Raw genomic sequence first — 18,827 nt, forward strand, 5'->3', positions numbered from 1 at the left:
CCCCCTTCCCTCGCCCCCTGCCCCCTCTGCTGCCAGGCCAGGGGCCCTGGGTCCTCCTGAGGGCAGAGTCTGTGTCTGACTCATCCCTGACCCTGGCACCCAGCCTGGGGCTGGCGTGTAGTTGGCCCACAGGACACGCTCCTTGCAAGAATGAATAAGCAACCCCTTCCTTTGGCTCCTGTGTCCCTTCCAAGCAAGAGCAGCTGCCCCGTGACCCCCAAACACCCTGTGCTTTAGTCTCTTATCAAAAGACGACCCATTCCGATAATGGTCAGACATCCGTTACAAGGGGCATCTTACCTCCCGTTTTACCCCGTGGAGACTTGTCGCATACATTCCATATTACACAAGCGTTTGCTTTCTAGATTCAAGTCCCCAAAAACCTGCCCAGTGGCATCTGTGTGCCCTCCCTGCTTCCCCCTCAATGTCACCAGCCTCCCTGGCGCCCCTCTGCTCTGGTGATTGGCAGGGGGCATGTGGCCGGAACGGCAGCCACCTGCAGCGGGTAGGACACCTGTGCCTTCAACAAGTCCCATATCCTTGACTGAAACACTTCCCTCTGGGGGCCTTTGGGGGAACCCGACTAGATTCCAAGGATTCCAAACTTAATTTAGCCACATGAAGACCTAGTAGTCAACTCCTTTTTGTCAAACTCTTCCGTGGGTGCCCAGTCTGTGATGTAGATAAAAAAAAGAAACTGCCCTGCCTGAAATCAGTGTAGGGGGCGCAGTGCTGGACCTGTGCAGGCCCTCGGGCAGCGGTGTGCTGGGAGACAATCTGCACCATCCCGGCCCCATTGGGCTGCATCCCTGGAGCTCTCATTCCCACGGCAGCCCTGCGGCCACCCCTCTGGCAGGCGAGGGAAGGTGGGAGGTGGGGCAACCCTTCCTCTTGGTCTGTAATGGGGAGATCCCAAGGGGGCGTCCTATAGCGGTGGGGGGCGGGGTGCTGCCTGCGGGAAGAGCAGGGCCAAGCTGCATTCATATCTCCCACCCCTCGCGCCTGGCCTGGGGCTCACAGCACAGGCTCCTGCTAAGGAACTGGCTTCTCAGCCTTGGCAGCCTCAGGCCCGCTGGCAGAGCCCACAGGGCAGCTGCGGGAATGGATGACGGGAAAGAAAAAAGACTATTCCGGGGCCCTGCCCCCTCTGAAAGGAGCAGACAGGATCCTCCTTCCACATGCTTCCACTATTCACCTCCGTAGCTCATTGAATGCTGTTTCCGTAACAATGTGTGTTTCTCCCTCCCTCCCTCCCTCCCTCCCTCCCTCCCTCCCTCTTTCTCCGGGACACAGGGGAAGTTCTTCAGCTGCAATGACTTATCCAAGATGACAGAGAAGGAGTGCAGGTGGGCTGAGCGCTGCTGGCTGAGGGCACATGGTGGGATGGCCACTGGATGGCGGACCTTGTGGGGGGGGGGGGACCTGGGGAACCTGAGTCCCTAGGCTCAGGAGGGATGTTCTAAAGTGCCTTTCCGTGGGTGACTGTGGGAGTACCCAGCAGTGTCTCCTCTGGTCCCCGGTCTGGACCTTCATCTCTCCTGCACGCTCACTGCCCAGGGCCCGGAGGATGTGGGTGGGGAGGAGGTGGCCTGGCCACGCACAGTGGTGTGACTGAGCCTCCCCACCTCAGGGGCTATTACTATGTGTACAAGGATGGGGACCCCACGCAGATGGAGCTGCGTCCGCGCCAGTGGATACACAGTGATTTCCACTTTGACAACGTGCTCTCGGCCATGATGTCACTCTTCACGGTCTCCACCTTTGAGGGATGGCCTCAGTGAGTGAGGGCTGGGGCCTGGGTCCCACACGGGCACGGTGGCGGGGGGCAGTGTCGGGGAGCCGTCTCTCCCTTCTGCAGCCCTCGCTGCACTCTGCCAGGCCGGTGGTAAGCGCTCAACAGACCCACCAGCTTGGGGGGCTTGGAGGACGAGAATGTTGACTGGCCACTCCAAAGACATCGTGACCTGGGGGTGCTGACAAAATGTCCCTTGTCCCCCAACACGTGTAGGGCTCTCTGGGGAGCCCTACTGATCAATTAGGGTAGATGAGGCATCCCATGGAAAAGCGGGCCCTTCCCAGGACCAGTTCCAGCCTTTCCTGGCAGAGTCCTGACTTCCCTCCTGTCACTTGATGGTGCAGAAAACTCCCTTGGCTCCCCATGGCCTGTGGGGTAACACCCACCCTTCCGGGCCTGGTGCTCTGCCTCATCACCCCAGTCCAGCCCAGCCTCTCCTCTGCCCATCCCAAGGCTACTCTACCAGGCCATCGACTCGTACAAGGAGGACGTGGGCCCCGTCCACAACCACCGCGTGGAGATGGCCATCTTCTTCATCACCTACATCATCCTCATCGCCTTCTTCATGATGAACATCTTCGTGGGCTTCGTCATCGTCACCTTCCAGGAGCAGGGGGAGACCGAGTACAAGAACTGCGAGCTGAACAAGAACCAGGTGCCCGGGCTGAGGGGCAAGGTGGAGGCCCAGCAGGCCTTCTGCCAACCTGAGCCCTGGGCTTTAGCCAGTGAGAGCCCCAGGGCAAACGATGACCCCAGAATTACATTTCTGGCCCAGACCCAGCCTCCACACACCCTCCCCCGTGTCCGACCCACGCCAATAGGAAGCAACACAAGTTGGTGGTGTGGGAGTCCGCTCCCGGAGCCCTCACCCTGCCCAGAGGAGGCCCTTCAGAGCCCTGGCTGGGGCTAGAGCCATGTTGGAAATAGGCTGGGGGAACGTAGGGGGAGCCCACGGGCCCACTGGGACTCTTCCCCTAAACGGGCCGGCAGAGCCCATCAGCCACGAGCTCCTGGCCACAGCTGCTGCTGGCTGACCAGGACGCAGGTGCCCTCAAGGCCATGCAGTGAGTGTGAGAGCGGGGCAGGGGCCCTCCGCGCTGACTGCCGTGTGTTGTCTCAGCGCCAGTGCGTGCAGTACGCCCTGAAGGCCCGCCCACTGAGGTGCTATATCCCCAAAAACCCGTACCAGTACCAGGTGTGGTATGTGGTCACCTCGTCCTACTTCGAGTACCTGATGTTCGCCCTCATCATGCTCAACACCGTCTGCCTGGGCATGCAGGTAAGGCCCCTGGGACCGGGGCTGGCGGGCGGCGCCGGGCAGGGCAGGTGGCGAGGGCAGGGTTCCGCCAGCTGCCCCCCAAGATACTTTCCCTGGCGCCTGCTAGGTCCCGGACACTGTGCGGTGAGGGGCGATGGGGGACGGAGAAGCGCCCGGGGCCCAGGCCTTGTCGCCAGGCACCCGCCCGTTTATTAAGAAGGGATTCACACATACGAATCACTGCACGGTTCTGTGAACAGGAGATGGCTAAGCAGAATGCGAGGCAGCGTAGGAAGGAGAAAGTGCCTTCTCGGTTTATGCTCTGCTCTTCCAAGTGCGGGTGATGGAGTTGGTGGGAATTTTGGCTCCGGTCTCAAGAAAAATGGATTTAATAGTCACAGAACAGGTGTCTCTTAGGAGTTGAGCATACTTCATAGACAGTATCATAATCAGCAGCATCGTTAGCAAACCTTAATTAAGCATCAGCTCCCGTCAGGCCTGTAGAAATAGCACGGCGCCGCTCGGCTCCCTGAGACACGCCCAGCGCAGGACTCCGCATTGCCAGGTGATGAGGACATGGAAAAGGGATCACGGAGCCAGCCGGCCCGGGTCCTACAGAGGATCGTGAGCAGTGGCTCGAGTTTGGGTCTGAACTAGGCACAGACTTAGGCAGTCCTGCCAAGACACAGGGTAGGCTGGGGGCAGCCATCAGGTCCTTCTGAATGAGCTGGGAAGGTTTTGTGGGAAAAGTGGGATTTCGTCAACTTTCCAGAAAGGGTTAGAGATTCCCGGCAAATGTTACAAGGAAATCAATAAAGGAGGATTGCAGTGGTGGGGCCCGGGGGCTAAGCGTCTGGCTTCGACTGCCTCGCCTTCATGGGGCAGGGGGTGGGGGGTAGTGTGCCCATACCTGGTGAGCTCAGTGGCCCACCAGTACACCTGCAGCCACTGCTGACACCAGCTCTGGAAGCAGTGGTCTTCTCGCCTGGCCCTGTGCTCAAATGACTAGATGGAATCTGTCCCCAGAGCACTGCTGGGGGCCCTCCCCTCCTGGTCAGATCTGGAGGTGAGCTCCAGCCTCATAGCCCACGTGCAGACCAGCCTGCTCAGCGCGACCCTCGCGTCCTCCTCTCACCATCTCTTAGAGGGGGAGAGGGATCCATCAGACTCAGTGGAGTTCAGGGGTGGCTAAAGCAGGCAGCTAGTGTTCTGCGATTTCAAAGAAAATGGGCAGGAAGCCCGAGGAAGAGGACTGGGGGCAGCGTGGGAAGAGCATGGAGCTGTGGGACACAGCCCACAGGGCGCGGCAGCCGGGCCCTTTCAGCCCCTTGTCCTGTGCCTCTCCGCAGCACTACAACCAGTCCGAGGAGATGAACCACATCTCAGACATCCTCAATGTGGCCTTCACCATCATCTTCACCCTGGAGATGGTCCTCAAGCTCATGGCGTTCAAGGCCAGGGTGAGCGCTGGGATACAGGACAAGAGGAGCAGGGGAGCCTGGTGGGATGGGGGCCTTCTCGTGCAGCACCCCAACCCAGTCTTGTTCTACCAAAGGCCCCTTTGTCCAGCACTTCTGCTCCCACCCTGCTCACTCCTTGGCCCGTTTCCACCTTTAGACGCGGGCATACGAGGTATTCAGCCTGCCAGAGCTGGCGATGACAATAGGTGTTGGCTGCCTCCTCCCGGTGCCCTTTCTGAGCTTGACTTCCCTGCCTCCCCTTAAGCTTCTGAAGAAGAGGCCCAGGGCTGGGGGAGTATTTTGCTGTGTCTTTGGTTCCCCAGTCCACTCCCACTGCGTCCAGCCCGGCCCGGCCACCCCCTGGCAGGTCCGCACTATCGAGCCCCAGACAGGGCTTCGAGATGGGGAGGATGAAAGAGTTCTCCGTCTGCACCAGGACCCCAGATCCTGAGTTCTCAACCATTCTCTCCCTCCCCTCTGACCACACCATGCTCTGGAGGAAGAAAAATACAGAGCCAAAGGGAGAGGGGTAGCAGGGTGTGTGGGCACACGGGAGCCCTAGTGGAGAGTAGAGCCACGCGAACCCCACCCTGGCCTGGCTTGGCCATTCTGCTTTACCTCAGCCGGGGCCCACCACCTGCTGGCCACCCAAACTCCTTCCCCCCAGAGCTCACCCCGATTCTCCCATCGCTGTCCTTCCCAGGGCTATTTTGGGGACCCCTGGAACGTGTTTGACTTCTTGATTGTCATCGGCAGCATCATCGACGTCATCCTCAGTGAAATCGACGTGAGTATCAGGCCAACAGAGCCATCACGGAGGGGGGGCGGGGGAGCAAGCACTTGCTCGGTCCACAGAAATGGGTGGGGTACCCACTGTGTGTGCAGCACGGCACCCTGGGGATTTACAAAGTTGGAAACGCCAGGAGCCACGAGCCTACAGAGCGGACGGATAACTCAGATTGCAGGCGGACATAATCCATGTGCCAGGCTGCCCAAGGCTAGAGCTGTTGGGGAAGGGAAAGGTCTTCTCTGGGTGGTGTGATCAGGGAAGGCTTCACGGAGGTGGTACACACTGGAGTGGGTCCTCAGAGAAGGGATGCTGGTGATCAGAGGCAGAGGGAAGAGCAAGCAGGGCTTGGGCAGGCAGGGCCGAGTCGGAAATGAATGATAGAAGATTCAGGGCACTGCGCGTCCGGTTTGGCAGAAGCACGTGAACATGCGGAGGAGGGAAGGGGGAGGTGCGGCTGGAGCGGAGGCCTTGAATCTTACCCGCAGGCCATGGGAAGTCATAGGTTTTTGAACAGAGCTGTACAAGGATTAAAGGTTTTCTTCTAAAAAGGTCAGCTGGAGGCAAGGGGCAAGAGGTAAGAATGACTAAAATGAGAGCGCCCAGTTAGGGAGCAGGTCATTTATTTCCTTATTACGGGATATTGTTGAGTACCTCCCACCCGTGCTAGAGATACAGCAATGAGCAAGAGCATGGGGGCAAACAGACAATTAAAAAAAATCTCGAACATGGCAGGTCTGCCCAGTGTGTATTACAAAGTAAAACCAAGCAGGAGAAGAGCTTAGAAGGGAAGGGAATGAAGAGTTGATGTTAGGGTATTTGAGCGACGACCTGAATAAAGCAGGGGAGTGAGACTTGCAGGCGTTGGGACAGTGTTGTAGGGGAGAAAAGTGAGTGAGTGCAAAGCCCTGAGTCTGAGGAGTGGCAGGAGGCCCTCGTGGCTGGAGTGGAGAGTGGTGGTGATGAAGGTCAGATACAGAAGGCCAGGGACCAGATCACGCAGGCCCTTGGAGGCCATGGTTACAATCTCGCGTTTTATTCTGAGAGAGAGGAGAGCCATTCGGAGGGCTTGAACCTGGTCTCGCTTTAGTTCTAAAAGGATCCCCCTGGCTGCTGTGTTGAGAGCAAGCCGTGGGGGACACAGGCCTGGCCCAGCAAGGGCAGTCAGGAGGCTGTTGTGATTACCCATGAGAGGTGATGGAGGCTAGGGGGTTAGCTGTGGACGTAGCAAGAATTGGACACATCCGATCTGTTTGGAAGGTTGAGCTGACAGAATTTGCACATGGCCCTGATTTAGAGTGAGAAAGAAAAAAAAAAAAACTGAAGGTGACTATAAGGATTTTTGTCCAAGGAATTGAGCTTCCTTTTACTGAGATATGGAAAGTACTAGAAAAGCAGGCGTGGGGCAGAAACCAAGATTTCTGTTTTAGACATGGTAATGTAGGATGCTTATGAGGCATCCAGATGGAGACACCGAGCAGGCTGGGATTGATGAGTCTGGAGCTCAGAGGTTAGGGCAGGTTGGGGGTGTCTAAATATGAAGATGGTATTTAAAGTCGTGGGGAGGGGGTGACGTCTGCTGAGAAGGGAGGAAGTATCTAGAGAGAAAGGGTCTGAAGGCTGAGCCCTGGAATGCTCCCATGTTCAGTGATTGGAGAGACAAGGAGGAACCAGCAAACAGACTGGGGAAGCATTGGCCACTGAGGCAGGGAAATGAAAAGAGAGTGGTGTCCTGAGATCAAGGAGAACAGAAAAGTCAAGGAAGATGAGAGCTGAGCATTGACTTGACTTTGGCAATGGGGAGATCAGCGGGGACCTTAGCAGGAGCAGTTTCATTGGAATTATGGGAAAGAATGCCTGGTTACAGTGGACCGGGGAGGGAGAGCATAGAATGCAAGGAGGGGCAATTCCTTTGGAGTGTTTTGCTACAGAGAGAAATAGGATAGAGGCTGGGGGAGAATGTGGAGCCAAGGAGGGTTTCCTTGAAAATGGGAGAAATGACAGCATATCCTCAGGCTCTGGAAATACCTGGTAGTGAGGACGTAACTATAGGAGCAAAGCCTTTGAATAAATGGAAGGGGTTAAGACCCTGTGTGCCAGGCGAGAAGCTGGATTTAGGAAAGGAAGCATCCACGGTAGCAAGAGGGGACATAAAGCAAATGGGCATAAAGCAATGAGAGTCAGGGCTCAGATGTCAGGAGAGGAACAGAAAAGCTCTGAGGCAACAGGATTTGGTGGCCTGGGGCCACAGGAAGAAGGAGTCTGGGGTGACTCAGCACCCCCCAAAAAGAAAGACTTGGGGGGACACACTCACCATGATTCTGTTCTGGTGCTGTGGGTTTGGGTGCTGGGTACACAAGTGGAAATGGGTAGCAAGTTGTTGGAAATGCAGGAGAGGAGCCGAATGTCACTCTGCAAACAGCAGAGCAGTGGTTCCATGAACCGGGCTGGCCCCTGATGCATGGAGGCGACGGTCGAAGCCTCGGGTGGGACTAGCCAGCTGCGACGGAGTTGAGATCCCACAGAGCTCAAGCCAGCAAAGCCACTCGGTTTGCCATTAGGAAGCCATCCGTTGAGCAGGATAGACTGTGGGGTTGAAGCCAATGATAAGGATAGAACAGTGACCAGAGAGTGAGAACAAATGGCCATGTGTACAGGAAACAGCTTTTGCAAGGAGTTCAGTGGGTAGTTGCTAGAAAGCGGTGGGTGTTGATTCATTTAGGGAAAGGGAGACTACAGGCAGAGCCAGGGCAGGGGAGAAATTCACAGCATGAGAAAAGATTGTTGAGGAATGGATTATTCTGGGGGGTGACAGCAAAGGACACAAGTCAGACCACTGGAAGAGGAAGAGTGTAAGCAGAGGGTGTAAGAATTGTGAAGGGTGCAAGGGAGCAGGGACATGGGGAGGAGGGAAGAGGGCGTTCATCCTGGGCAACATGTGAGTGTCCGAGGCAGCAGGCAGAATCTTCCACTGGAAGGGAGGACAGGACAGTGGGCATGAGGGTGGGAATTGATTCTTGAGGCATAGCCGAAGTGATGACTCCATCTGCAGGAAGAATGATGGGGCTGGGGTGGGCCTCGTGAGCTCGGTTTCTCCCTGGAGTCATGCTCTGCTCGGTGGCCCGGGAGCTTGGGGAAAGGGACCAGACACCAGGTGTGGTCTGGAGAGTCGGCACATTGGATGGAACGTCTCGATGTAAGCACGGCCATTGTCGAAATGGCAAGACAAGGGTCCAGGCTGAGCAGGGAGGCATATGGCCTCAGGTGCTGGACCAAGAGAAGTGGGGTGGAGGGGATGAGGCCCTGCGAGTGGAGTGAGAAACAGCACTGGGGGCAGGCAGGAGGTCCCAGCCAGAGAGGTCCCTGTTTGAGCTCTTCCAAGTCAAGCTCTCCAGGCTGGCCTCCCTGCAGATTTGAAGCCGGCAGTCACTGCAGGGTGAAAGAGGGGAGCAGGGAACAGGGAAGAAGAGATCCAAGAAGCCAAGGCTGAAATCCAAAGCTGGCTGCCCTCTGGGCACAGAGTGCCTGCTGAGCTGTATCGTAGGAGGGGCGTGGAGAAGAGCACTCAGCCTTCTGAGCCACCCTAACCCTGGCTGTGATGGGCTTCTGTTCAGGGGTGGCTGGGGGACTAGCCCCAAAGCCAGAGGCCTCCCCCATGGGTAGGGCTTCCTTCTGAACATCCCACGGCCTAATTATGAGCACTTTAGACTCGGCCAGCCTAGGGGTGAACCCTGTGGTGAGTGGAGAGGTGGAGGAGAGGATTGGCACTAGAGACCCCTGAGATGGGGTGGACAGTTGAGGAAAAGCGTGGAGCCTGTGAGGAAGAAGCCCTCAGCCTGAGATTCCTTTAGGCTGAGCCCTGGCAGGAGCAGAACCTTCTGGGCACTTGGCTGCCTCATTGACTGTCTGGGGGAGGGCTTGGCCTGGGAATCCTGTGCGCCCCCATGTACAGAAAGACAATGGCAGAACTCTGTCTGCTCAGATCCCAAGAGGGTGGGGCAGACGAAGGGCAGGGTGGGTCCCAGGCAACACCAGCGTGCACGTGTGCGTGCGTGGGTGTGTGGGTATTGCGTATTTCCACCTATGTTCCATTTCCACTGGGGAATAGCGTCCCAAAGGCCCCAGGGTTTGAAAGCAAAGTTAGAAGAGAAAACTCTAAACAGCCAAAATAAACAGCCCAAATGAAAGGTAATTACTTTTTGAAGTTCGGAGTCTGTGTAGAGGAAGCCTGGATGAATCAAAACAATTCTTTGGTGTGGGAGGACGCAGAGGGTGTCGGTCATTATTTGATTTTTAGGAGCAGAAGTACCAGTAACGTTTCCTTGAAGTCATGTTAAGGCTTCAAATTTAAATATTGATTCCTATTCCTGACATACAAACCAGAGAGCAGACTAGGGCAAACACTGTCTGTCAGAACTTTCGCACTCATAGAAATCTTCTGCACCATCCAGTACGGTAGCCGCTAGGCATTCGTGTCCAGCGGTCACTTGAAATGTGGCTGGTGCAAATGAGGAAATGAATTTCTCATTAGATTTAATTTTCACTGTAACTCAGTCTCCTGTGCCTGGAAGCTACCACATGGGTCACGCAGGTCCAGAACACTGGTGGTCGTCCTTGGCTGCCTATTAAAATCCCTGGGATGCATTGAAACGTCTGAAGCCGGGCCCATCCCCTAGAAGCTGACTTAATTGGCCTGGGTGGGGAGCCCAGGAAGGAATCTATTACATTCTCCTTGTGATTCCCAGAGGGCCCGCAGGCTTGAGAACCAGTGGCCCGGGGGGCGGGCAGGGGGGGATGTTGCTTGGCTGGGAAACCCGGTGTACTGGGAACCAGTTCACCCACAGATAATGGGAAGATAAAATAATGGTTTCCCCTGTCCTGTGACTGTAGGACAAGGGTTTCTCCTGAAAGGTGGCCTAAGAGAGAACCTGGGTACATAGGAAAGACTGCTGTTCTCAGACATGCAGCACCTGCTCTTAAGAACCCGGCCGCTGGGATGGCAGCCTTGGCCGTTGTCACGGGCCAGGGGCGGACAGACGTCAGCTGGGGCGGCGGGGGAGGTGCTCGGACTCCCGCAGAGGGCCTTTGCCCCTGGAGGATGGGACTTCCCTAAGGGCCTCGGTGGCACAAGCGAGCTAGTAGCCTCCCTGGACAGGGGTGTGAGTCCACTCAGAGTGATGGGCGGGCACTGCCGTGTGTCCCCTCAGGGATGTCCCCAGCATCTCATAACCCAGACACATGGGAAGAACTTGGGCCTCTTGTCAGCTGTAGGCACATCCCGGGGACGGGACAGGACCTGTCCCCGTCTGGTCTTTCCTCCTTGCTCCCTTGTCCCCAGCCTGTTGCCTCCCTGTCCCCACAGCTTCGTCCTCACCCCCACCCACCCCCACCCCTGATTGGCAGCCACTTGGGGTCTTCATGCCCTGCCGCTCTTTTTCTCTCTTTAACTCTTCTGTGTGTTCTTTCTGACGCCTCTCCTCACCTGCCCCCTCCCCCATGTCCCTCCTCCTCTCTCTCCTCCCCTGCCCCTCCCCTGGTCTCTTCTCTCCACAGACATTCCTGGCCTCCAGCGGAGGACTGTATTGCCTGGGTGGAGGCTGCGGGAACGTTGTAATTCCGGGCTGCATGAGCCTGCCCAGCACGCCCGCCAGCTCTCCGCCCTGCGGCTTGCATGCTCAGGCCTGGCCATGGCTTTGCATGGGGTGGACCCGGCAGGGCTTCCTTCCCTAGAGCAGGCGCCCTGGAGGGTTCGGGGGAGGCCGGGAGCTGGGGCTCTGTGGCAGAATGTGCATGGACGCAGTGGCTTTCTCAGAGCCCTGGGAAACGGGGTGAGGGGTCTCTCTGGCCCCCTCTGTTCAGATGGGAGCATCCAGAGAGGACGGTGACTGCTAGCTGGTGCAGGACCTTAGTGACAGTTCGCTGGCACAAGGTCTTTGGGGACACAGGAAGCCTGGCAGGGCTCTCCCCTTCCAGAGTTATCCGGGTGTCTAAGGCTAGGCTTGCCTGGCTTAGGACAGCCATGTGCCGGGTGGGGTGGTGGAGTGGCCATGTTGAATTGATGGGGACAGAGCAGTCACGCTCTAGGGAAATGGCACTGAAAGTGTCCTCCGCTCAGTGGCAGATTGAGGAGAAGGTGAGATGAGGCAGGAGGGCCCAGAAGGAAGGCTGTGGGCCTGGCTGCAGCCGCACGGGGGCCCAGGGTGGAGTCCCTGCTGCCTCTCCGGAGAATGGGCTTAGCGCACTCTCCGCACACCCCCCTCCTTTTGGCTCAGCAAGCCCAGAGCCCTGAGCCTGAGGAGGATGGGGCGCTAGTGCCTAGCAGGGGCCATGAGGCGGGGCTGGGACTCCTCTCCACCATGGACATCTCCCCGGCACACACACATCGCCCCTCCCGCCCCGCCTGCTCCTTACCCCTCTGAGGTGCCACCTCCAGACTGACCTCTGGGGCTGCTGGCCCGCAGGACCCCGACGAGAGTGCCCGCATCTCCAGCGCCTTCTTTCGCCTGTTCCGGGTCATGAGGCTGATCAAGCTGCTGAGCCGGGCGGAGGGAGTACGCACGCTCCTGTGGACCTTCATCAAGTCCTTCCAGGTGGGCCTGCCCCGCCCACCGGACCACTGGGGACCTGGAGAGGCTGTGTGCGATGTCCTTCTCGCCCAGGGCAGAGCCCCGGGGTGGCCGCGGGGTGCGCAGGGAGCTCGGGGCGGGTAAGGGCTGCAGAGCAGCGAGCGCGCTGACCCGCCCTCGCCCCCAGGCCCTGCCGTATGTGGCCCTGCTCATCGTCATGCTCTTCTTCATCTACGCCGTCATCGGCATGCAGGTGAGCGGCGGGCAGGCCCAGGTCGGGGGTCTTGGCCACGTGAGAGGGGGGCATCTGTGGACCCTAGAGAGAGGCCTAATCGGCATGGAGGCTGGACCCTCCACCCTCCCTGCCTCTTCCATCCTGGCCACCAAGGTGTCAGATGCAGGACTGAGGAAGGACCCTAGGCACCTTGTCCCCGGTGACTGCAGAACGGGTCGGCTGGGAGCCATCAGGGAGGAACCTCGGCAGGCGGGCGGACAGCAGGGGCCACCGATAAGGGCCTCGGGTGGTCTCAGTCTACCCTCCGGCGAGCCCTCTCCCCCCATTCCCCGCATGGAGTCCCTAAGTTGGCTTGTGCTGGGAAAACCGGCCCGCCGTCCTGCTTCCCTTTGGCTTGATGGGAAGAGCTTCACCCAACCTTGAAAATAATCCAATTAACTTGGCTTCGGGTCTGCCGTGGCCTGTGGTGAAGGGGATTTGGAGGGGGTAGGGGTGAAGGAGGGGAGTAGGTGAGGTGGGAGAGGATGGTGGGCCTGGGCTGAGGGGCGGCTGCGATCTCGGTCCCAAGGCGGGAGCCTTTTGTGATTTGCAGATGTTCGGTAAGATCGCCATGGTGGACGGGACCCAAATAAACCGCAACAACAACTTCCAGACCTTCCCACAGGCGGTGCTGCTGCTCTTCAGGTGCGAGGCTCCCGCTGCCCGCGCTCCCGCCCCCCTCCGCCTTTGCTTTGCTCTATTCTGCCCAGAGGCAGGGCCCCGGCTTCCTGGCCCTGGGGCCCATGGAGCTACACAGTGCCCTGTGCTCCATGAGCCGAGGCTCTGCTGTCCCCGTCTTGAAATGTTTAATCGCTCTAAGAAGTCAGCTATGCTCCCCATTGCACAACCAATGCCATCCATTTTTTAAATCAGTTTTAACGAGTGGCCCCATTTTGCACTGGGCCCCGAAAATGACGTAGCCGGTCCTGAGTGGAGAATGGCCTGTCCCCCTGATCTCATCCTGCTGAAGCAGGAGACAGAGGCCAGAGGTCGTCCCTCCACGGGAGCCGTGGGGCCTCAGTGGCCTGTGACCTCGCCGCAGCTCGCTCAGCACGGCCTTCTCCCTTGCGGTCCCCCACCAGTGACTTGAATCATGGGTTGATTGTGCCCCTGCAGCCAAGAGACCCCTTTTCTTTAGTTTAGCTCCCGCGCGTAGTGCCGCATAGGGAGCAGGGGAGCTGCAGCACAGAGGGGAAACTGAGGCCCGCCTCACACTGAGCTCCTTGGTGAACCTAGGGGTCTGAACTGCCTCTTGTGGTGGGGGGGCAGGGGGTTGGAGGGGGCAGCCCCCGTCTGCCCACCTGTCCACACCCTGCACCTGCCAGGCTGCTGGCCTCCTGAGGGGCGACGCGAGGGGACGGGCCGGCAGGATCGCGCCTCTTCCAGGTGCGCGACAGGTGAGGCATGGCAGGAGATCCTCCTGGCCTGCAGCTACGGCAAGCGGTGTGAGCCCGGGTCCGACTACGCCCCGGGGGAGGAGTACACGTGCGGCACCAGCTTCGCCTACTACTACTTCATCAGCTTCTACATGCTCTGCGCCTTCCTGGTGAGACGCCCGCGCACGAGCCCGCCCCCTTCGGTCAGCTTCTGTCCCTCGGGGACTGGCCTCGGGGACCCAGGACACAGGAGACTCTGGTTAGATGGCCATCCTGGGGGTGACTTGATTTTCTGAGAGCTTCCTCATGCTCCGGGGGGTTGCCGACAAGTTTTACCTGTTTGGGTTAGCCATTAGTAACCAGCAGAATTTAATGGGGCTCTGTCCTAAACAGATAGGGGCTCCCAATAAAGCCACCTGTCCCTCCCTATTCCTCTGAAGAGAAAGTTGCCCCCCCTGTGAGGGGAAACAGGGTCCTGGAGGAGGTCCCTGATGGGGTTAGGAACAGAGCGTGGATTGTTCTCAGACTCCAGGGCTGCTGTCCGTTCTTGTGGAAGGCCAAGGGCCAGCGGCATCCAAGGGGCTGTCGTTCCTTCACTCTTTCTTCTTTCCTGTATTTGGTCAAAACTGTTGTGTGAGCATCTGTGTGCCCCTGGGCTCAGTGCAGAGGGTAGAAACATGCTGAGACCCAGCCCGGCCCTGAAGAAGCTCACTGGGGCCCCGGGGAATCCAGGTGTAAGCACATCTTGCCGTTCAAAGGGACACCCCCTATGCACCGACAAGGCCAGAGCAGTAATGGGGCCATGGCCCAGTGAGGACACTGAGGGGGATCATCCCTCTGGGGTGGGGGCAAGAGGCTGAGATTGGAGGTGCTTGAGCTGAGTTTTCAAGGATGAGCGCCAAGATCCCCATCGGAGGACGCTGCCGGCGCGGGAGCCAAGGGTGTGACACAGGTGGCTTTTGTGTGGGAGGGAGGTCATTCAGAAGGGCTGCAAGGAAGGGCCCAGGGAGGAAGGAGCTCTGGCCCCCTTACCCCGTGGACGTCTCCCGGCCCCCGACCCAATCCCCATTATCGCCGGCTTTTCCATGCTGGGAGCCCTCGGTTCTCTTCTTGCAGATCATTAACCTCTTTGTAGCTGTCATCATGGACAACTTTGACTACCTCACGCGGGACTGGTCCATCCTGGGCCCTCATCATCTGGATGAGTTCAAGGCCATTTGGGCAGAGTATGACCCGGAGGCTAAGTGAGTCCAGTCTATAAGATCTGTGCGTCCCTCAACTGTCCCCCCTTCCATCCTAGGCCCTGTCCTGGAGTCCCCTATAGGGAGTCACTCTCCAGTTTCATAAGAATGAGTGGGCTTCTTCTCCCTTCATTATCTGAGGTCCCAGATCAGAAAATAGGAGTTTCTTAGGGTTGGAAGGGACCCCACAGCCGCGCAGGGCAGAAAACCCCTTGACTCTGTTGGGAGATGGTCACCCAGCTTTTGCTTGGCCACATCCAGGAGCAGGGAACTCAGTACCTCAGCGGGCCCTGGCTAGTCGAGTTGTAGTCCGCGGACCAGCAGTGTCCTAGCTTGATGAAAATGCAGAGCCCCCACCCCCCACCCCAGACTGACTGAATTAGAATCTGCGTTGCTTATTGACCTCAGGGCTTGCGTATTCATGTTAAACCTTGGGAAGTACTACTGCTTTACATTCTTTCTAAAAAAGGTAATAAGCTCATATTTGATGAATGTTTCCCAGGCATCAGGCACTATGCTAACCACTGCATACATTATCTCATTTAATCCTTACAACAACCTATGACACAGCTCTCCAGCTCTCTACCAGTCTCTGGAAGTGAGCTTCCACCTCCAATGATCCACACCCTCTACTTCTATTAATAAAACCCAAGAGCCCCCCCAGTCAGCTCAAACAGAACCCACGGAAGGCTCTGCCATGGGGAAAATGAAGTCCAGATTCCACACCAGGATGGAGATCCCACATCTGAGGAATTCTGCTCTCAAAAAGACATCTGCCCCCAAAAGGACAGCCCATTCCTGGCGATGGGCAATAGTGAACCCAAACATTGTTTCTTCTTTAAAGGGGGAGCTCAGCTTCTACTTCCTTGGAAAATAGGAAGTGTGCCCCTGTGGCCTGGCTCTCTTCCCCTTTTCCCATTCTCTAAGCAGGGAGGAAGGGTCTTGGGGGGGGGGTGCTGCAGGGATACAAGTCTGTGTGTCCTCCTGCAGGGGCAGAATCAAACACTTGGATGTGGTGACCCTGCTGAGACGGATCCAGCCCCCTCTGGGCTTTGGGAAGTTCTGCCCCCACCGGGTGGCATGTAAGGTAACCAGCGCTGCCGGGGAGGGGTGGGCTCCGGGAGAGGAAGAGGCTCAGGTACCTTGGGACAGGGAAGCTGGTGAGGGAGGGCTTCATTGGATGAGTCATTTTAGAGCAGTCATCTCCTGGGTCCCCAAGTCCCTCCCTGAGGACCTCAAGTCTCAGCATTGTCCCCCCAACTCATCTTTCCATTCCCTCATGAAGGGCATCCTGAATCACCCACACCCCCAGCCTTCATGTCCCTTCCCCTCCCAGTCCACGGACCAGGCTGGGATGACCTGCCAAGCCGGGCCTGGTCCCAGCTCCGCAGCCAGTCACTGCCCTTCCCTCGCAGCGCCTGGTGGGCATGAACATGCCCTTGAACAGTGATGGCACGGTCACCTTCAACGCCACTCTCTTCGCCCTGGTCCGTACGGCACTCAAGATCAAGACAGAAGGTGAGGGCTTTCTGGTGGGCGGCCCCCTCCCTTTTCTCAGAGGATGAGTTTTCCCGTACAGATTCTGCCAGATTCTCGGAGTTAAAGGTTGGAACCAAGAGCCATGGGGAAAAGTAGAAGGAGGACCCCAGACCATGACCACAACACTCTCATGCCTTTCAGGGCTTAGAGAGAACTGAAAAATTCTCTACAGGGCAAAGATCGCTAAGGATCTGTTTCCACACAGCTATGTCTGAACGGGGCCAGAGAAGTGGCAGTGTTAGCGTAGAGGTGAGGGCCACCAGAGGTTTGGCTCTGGGTGGGAGCAGAGGAGTTCCTCAAGTTGCACTGGGCCGGCAGTCCACACTCCGCTCCATTAACCCTGCAAGTCCCCCGCTGCCAGGAGGGCAGACATGGTGGGAGCAGGGAAAGGAGTCAGGGTGGGGGCTTGGTATTGTTCCTGAGCCCTCACTTAGGGCTCGGCTCTATCAGAGCCATCCCGAAGGCCATCAGGACCTCTGCCAGTGTCTGAGACAGCCCCAGGGAAGGTTTTCTTGGGAGGGCAAGGAGAGGAAGGCCAAGAGTCAAGAACTGGAGAAACTAAGTTAGGGCAGCAGGAAGGCTGCCTGCGGGTCCTTGGAACAGACCAGAGGACATGGGGATTTGAGGGCTTTTGAGGGGAAAGGGAGAAGAGCAGGAGATGACAGACAGCCTTCAAAGGCAGCCATACTGAGCACTAGAAGCCAAGGCTTATGGGGAGTGAATACATGACCCAAGGGTTGGGCTGCCCCATGGGGATGGTGATGCCCTCCCCCATAGCCAGTGCTCAGCCCAGTAGCTGCCAAAACCAATCAGCCAACCAACCAACCAAACAAAACCTCAGCCAACATTTGTTGAGTGAGGTGTTCCAAGAATCCTAGGTGGCTTTGTCAAGTGCCGTGGCCTTGAGCTAGGTGAGTTTAGGGCTGCCTCTGTCTGTCCCTTGCCCCCAGGTAACTTTGAGCAGGCCAATGAGGAGCTGAGGGCCATCATCAAGAAGATCTGGAAGAGAACCAGCATGAAGCTCCTGGACCAGGTCATTCCTCCAATTGGAGGTGGGTGCTGCTTTGGGAGACCAGAGTCCAGAAGCCACTGAGGAAAGGAGGCAAAGGACTTCTCCAGGAAGCCCTGTGGGAATCTGAGAATGGCCCAGACCCTTTGTAAATACCTTGGATAGAACCCTTGGTGGCCATCAGGGCAGGTTATCAGCCTTAGGACAGAAACTGCCCACTGTCCAAGTCGGCAAGGAGAGGAGTGTCCTGAGTTGCCCAATCCTGGCTACCCCTGGCTCCCACTCTGAACCCAGTTCAGATTCTTACCCACCTTCAGGACATCCCTTGTTGGCTCCTCTGCAGATGATGAGGTGACTGTAGGGAAGTTCTACGCCACGTTTCTCATCCAGGAGCACTTCCGGAAGTTCATGAAGCGTCAGGAAGAGTATTATGGGTATCGGCCCAAGAAGGACACCATACAGATCCAGGTAAGCCCAGCCTGAGCTCCAGCACTCCACTGAGCCAGGTCTCCAGGTTCCAGCTCCCTCTTCCTGTCTTTGAAGGCCAGTGATGGAAGCAGAGAGGGAATGAGGGAGCCATGTGAGTGAGGAGAAGGGCCAGGAGCTCCTCCATCTCTGGATGATAGGACCAAAAGAAATGGGATTTGTTCAAAAGAGAGATTTGAGTGCTTAAAATGATCCACTGTTATGCAAAGAAATTTAAAATTTTGTTTCATCTCTTCTGTTTTTTATTTCTATTTTTTGGTGTTAATTATAATGCACACAATGTACAAATTCAAAAATACACATGCATGTGGGCTGCGTGCTCAAAAACTTATTTCAATTGCAATTTTCACTTTAAAACAATCTCACAATTTTAAAAGTTGCATGTATAATACAAACACCTTTTTTTCTGAACCTTCTGAGAGTAATTCCCAACATGATGTTCCATCAATCCGGAACATTTTCATATGCAACAAGGGCATTCTCTTCCATAATTCTCTTACAAAATCACAATGCAACCACCAGAATTAGGAAATTAACATTGAGACTTTACTACCATCAAATCCTCGGGCCTCATGCCAGTTTCACCAGTTGTCCCAATAATGTCCTTTATAGTAAAAAGATCCAAACCAGAATCACCCATAGCATTTAGTTTTTATATCTTCGTAGACTCTTCCATCCAGAACAGTTGCCCGGTCTTTCCTTGATGTGACCTTGACACTTTTGAAGATTGCCAGGATATCCTTCAGTCTGAGTTCATGTGCTATTTCTTCATGATAGATTTAGGCCACACATCTTGGACAGGAATGTCACAGAAATGTTGCTGTGTTCTCATTGCAAGCTGTCAGATGATACTGATCGTGATTTGTCCCATTTCTTTGATCAACTCAAAAAATTACATGAATGACGTGTTCAATCAAAAGAGATCATTTGTCTAGAAGACTGTATTGAGTAAAAAGATTTTTCCACCTGGAGGCCTGGGAGGGTGTGAAATCACCCATGAGGTTGAGAGAAGACTCCTTGGGAGCCATTAGGGTTT

At 56.5% G+C, this 18,827-nt stretch overlaps 1 protein-coding gene across 7 annotated transcripts in view; it reads left to right on the top strand.

The window, feature by feature from the left end:
• CACNA1S (calcium voltage-gated channel subunit alpha1 S) overlaps positions 1-18,827 on the top strand; it is a 68,741-nt gene that overhangs the window by 45,267 nt on the left and 4,647 nt on the right. For 2 of the 7 annotated variants that reach the window (XM_087857331.1, XM_087857335.1), the window contains exons 23-38: positions 1,294-1,346; positions 1,631-1,777; positions 2,249-2,450; positions 2,916-3,074; positions 4,403-4,513; positions 5,217-5,300; positions 10,854-10,910; positions 11,762-11,890; positions 12,054-12,119; positions 12,694-12,785; positions 13,410-13,686; positions 14,633-14,760; positions 15,748-15,844; positions 16,173-16,275; positions 17,247-17,348; positions 17,649-17,773. In XM_087857331.1, the coding sequence (XP_087713457.1) occupies positions 1,294-1,346; positions 1,631-1,777; positions 2,249-2,450; positions 2,916-3,074; positions 4,403-4,513; positions 5,217-5,300; positions 10,854-10,910; positions 11,762-11,890; positions 12,054-12,119; positions 12,694-12,785; positions 13,410-13,686; positions 14,633-14,760; positions 15,748-15,844; positions 16,173-16,275; positions 17,247-17,348; positions 17,649-17,773 (1,932 nt within the window). The remainder of the gene's footprint in view (positions 1-1,293; positions 1,347-1,630; positions 1,778-2,248; positions 2,451-2,915; positions 3,075-4,402; positions 4,514-5,216; positions 5,301-10,853; positions 10,911-11,761; positions 11,891-12,053; positions 12,120-12,693; positions 12,786-13,409; positions 13,687-14,632; positions 14,761-15,747; positions 15,845-16,172; positions 16,276-17,246; positions 17,349-17,648; positions 17,774-18,827) is intronic. The other 5 variants (XM_087857348.1, XM_045787700.2, XM_087857350.1 and 2 more) reach the window with 3 other exon arrangements.

The sequence above is a fragment of the Ursus americanus genome, chromosome 2, assembly GCF_024610735.1.
Source record: "Ursus americanus isolate L20-20 chromosome 2, mUrsAme1.1.p, whole genome shotgun sequence".
NCBI classification, from domain to species: domain Eukaryota; kingdom Metazoa; phylum Chordata; class Mammalia; order Carnivora; family Ursidae; genus Ursus; species Ursus americanus.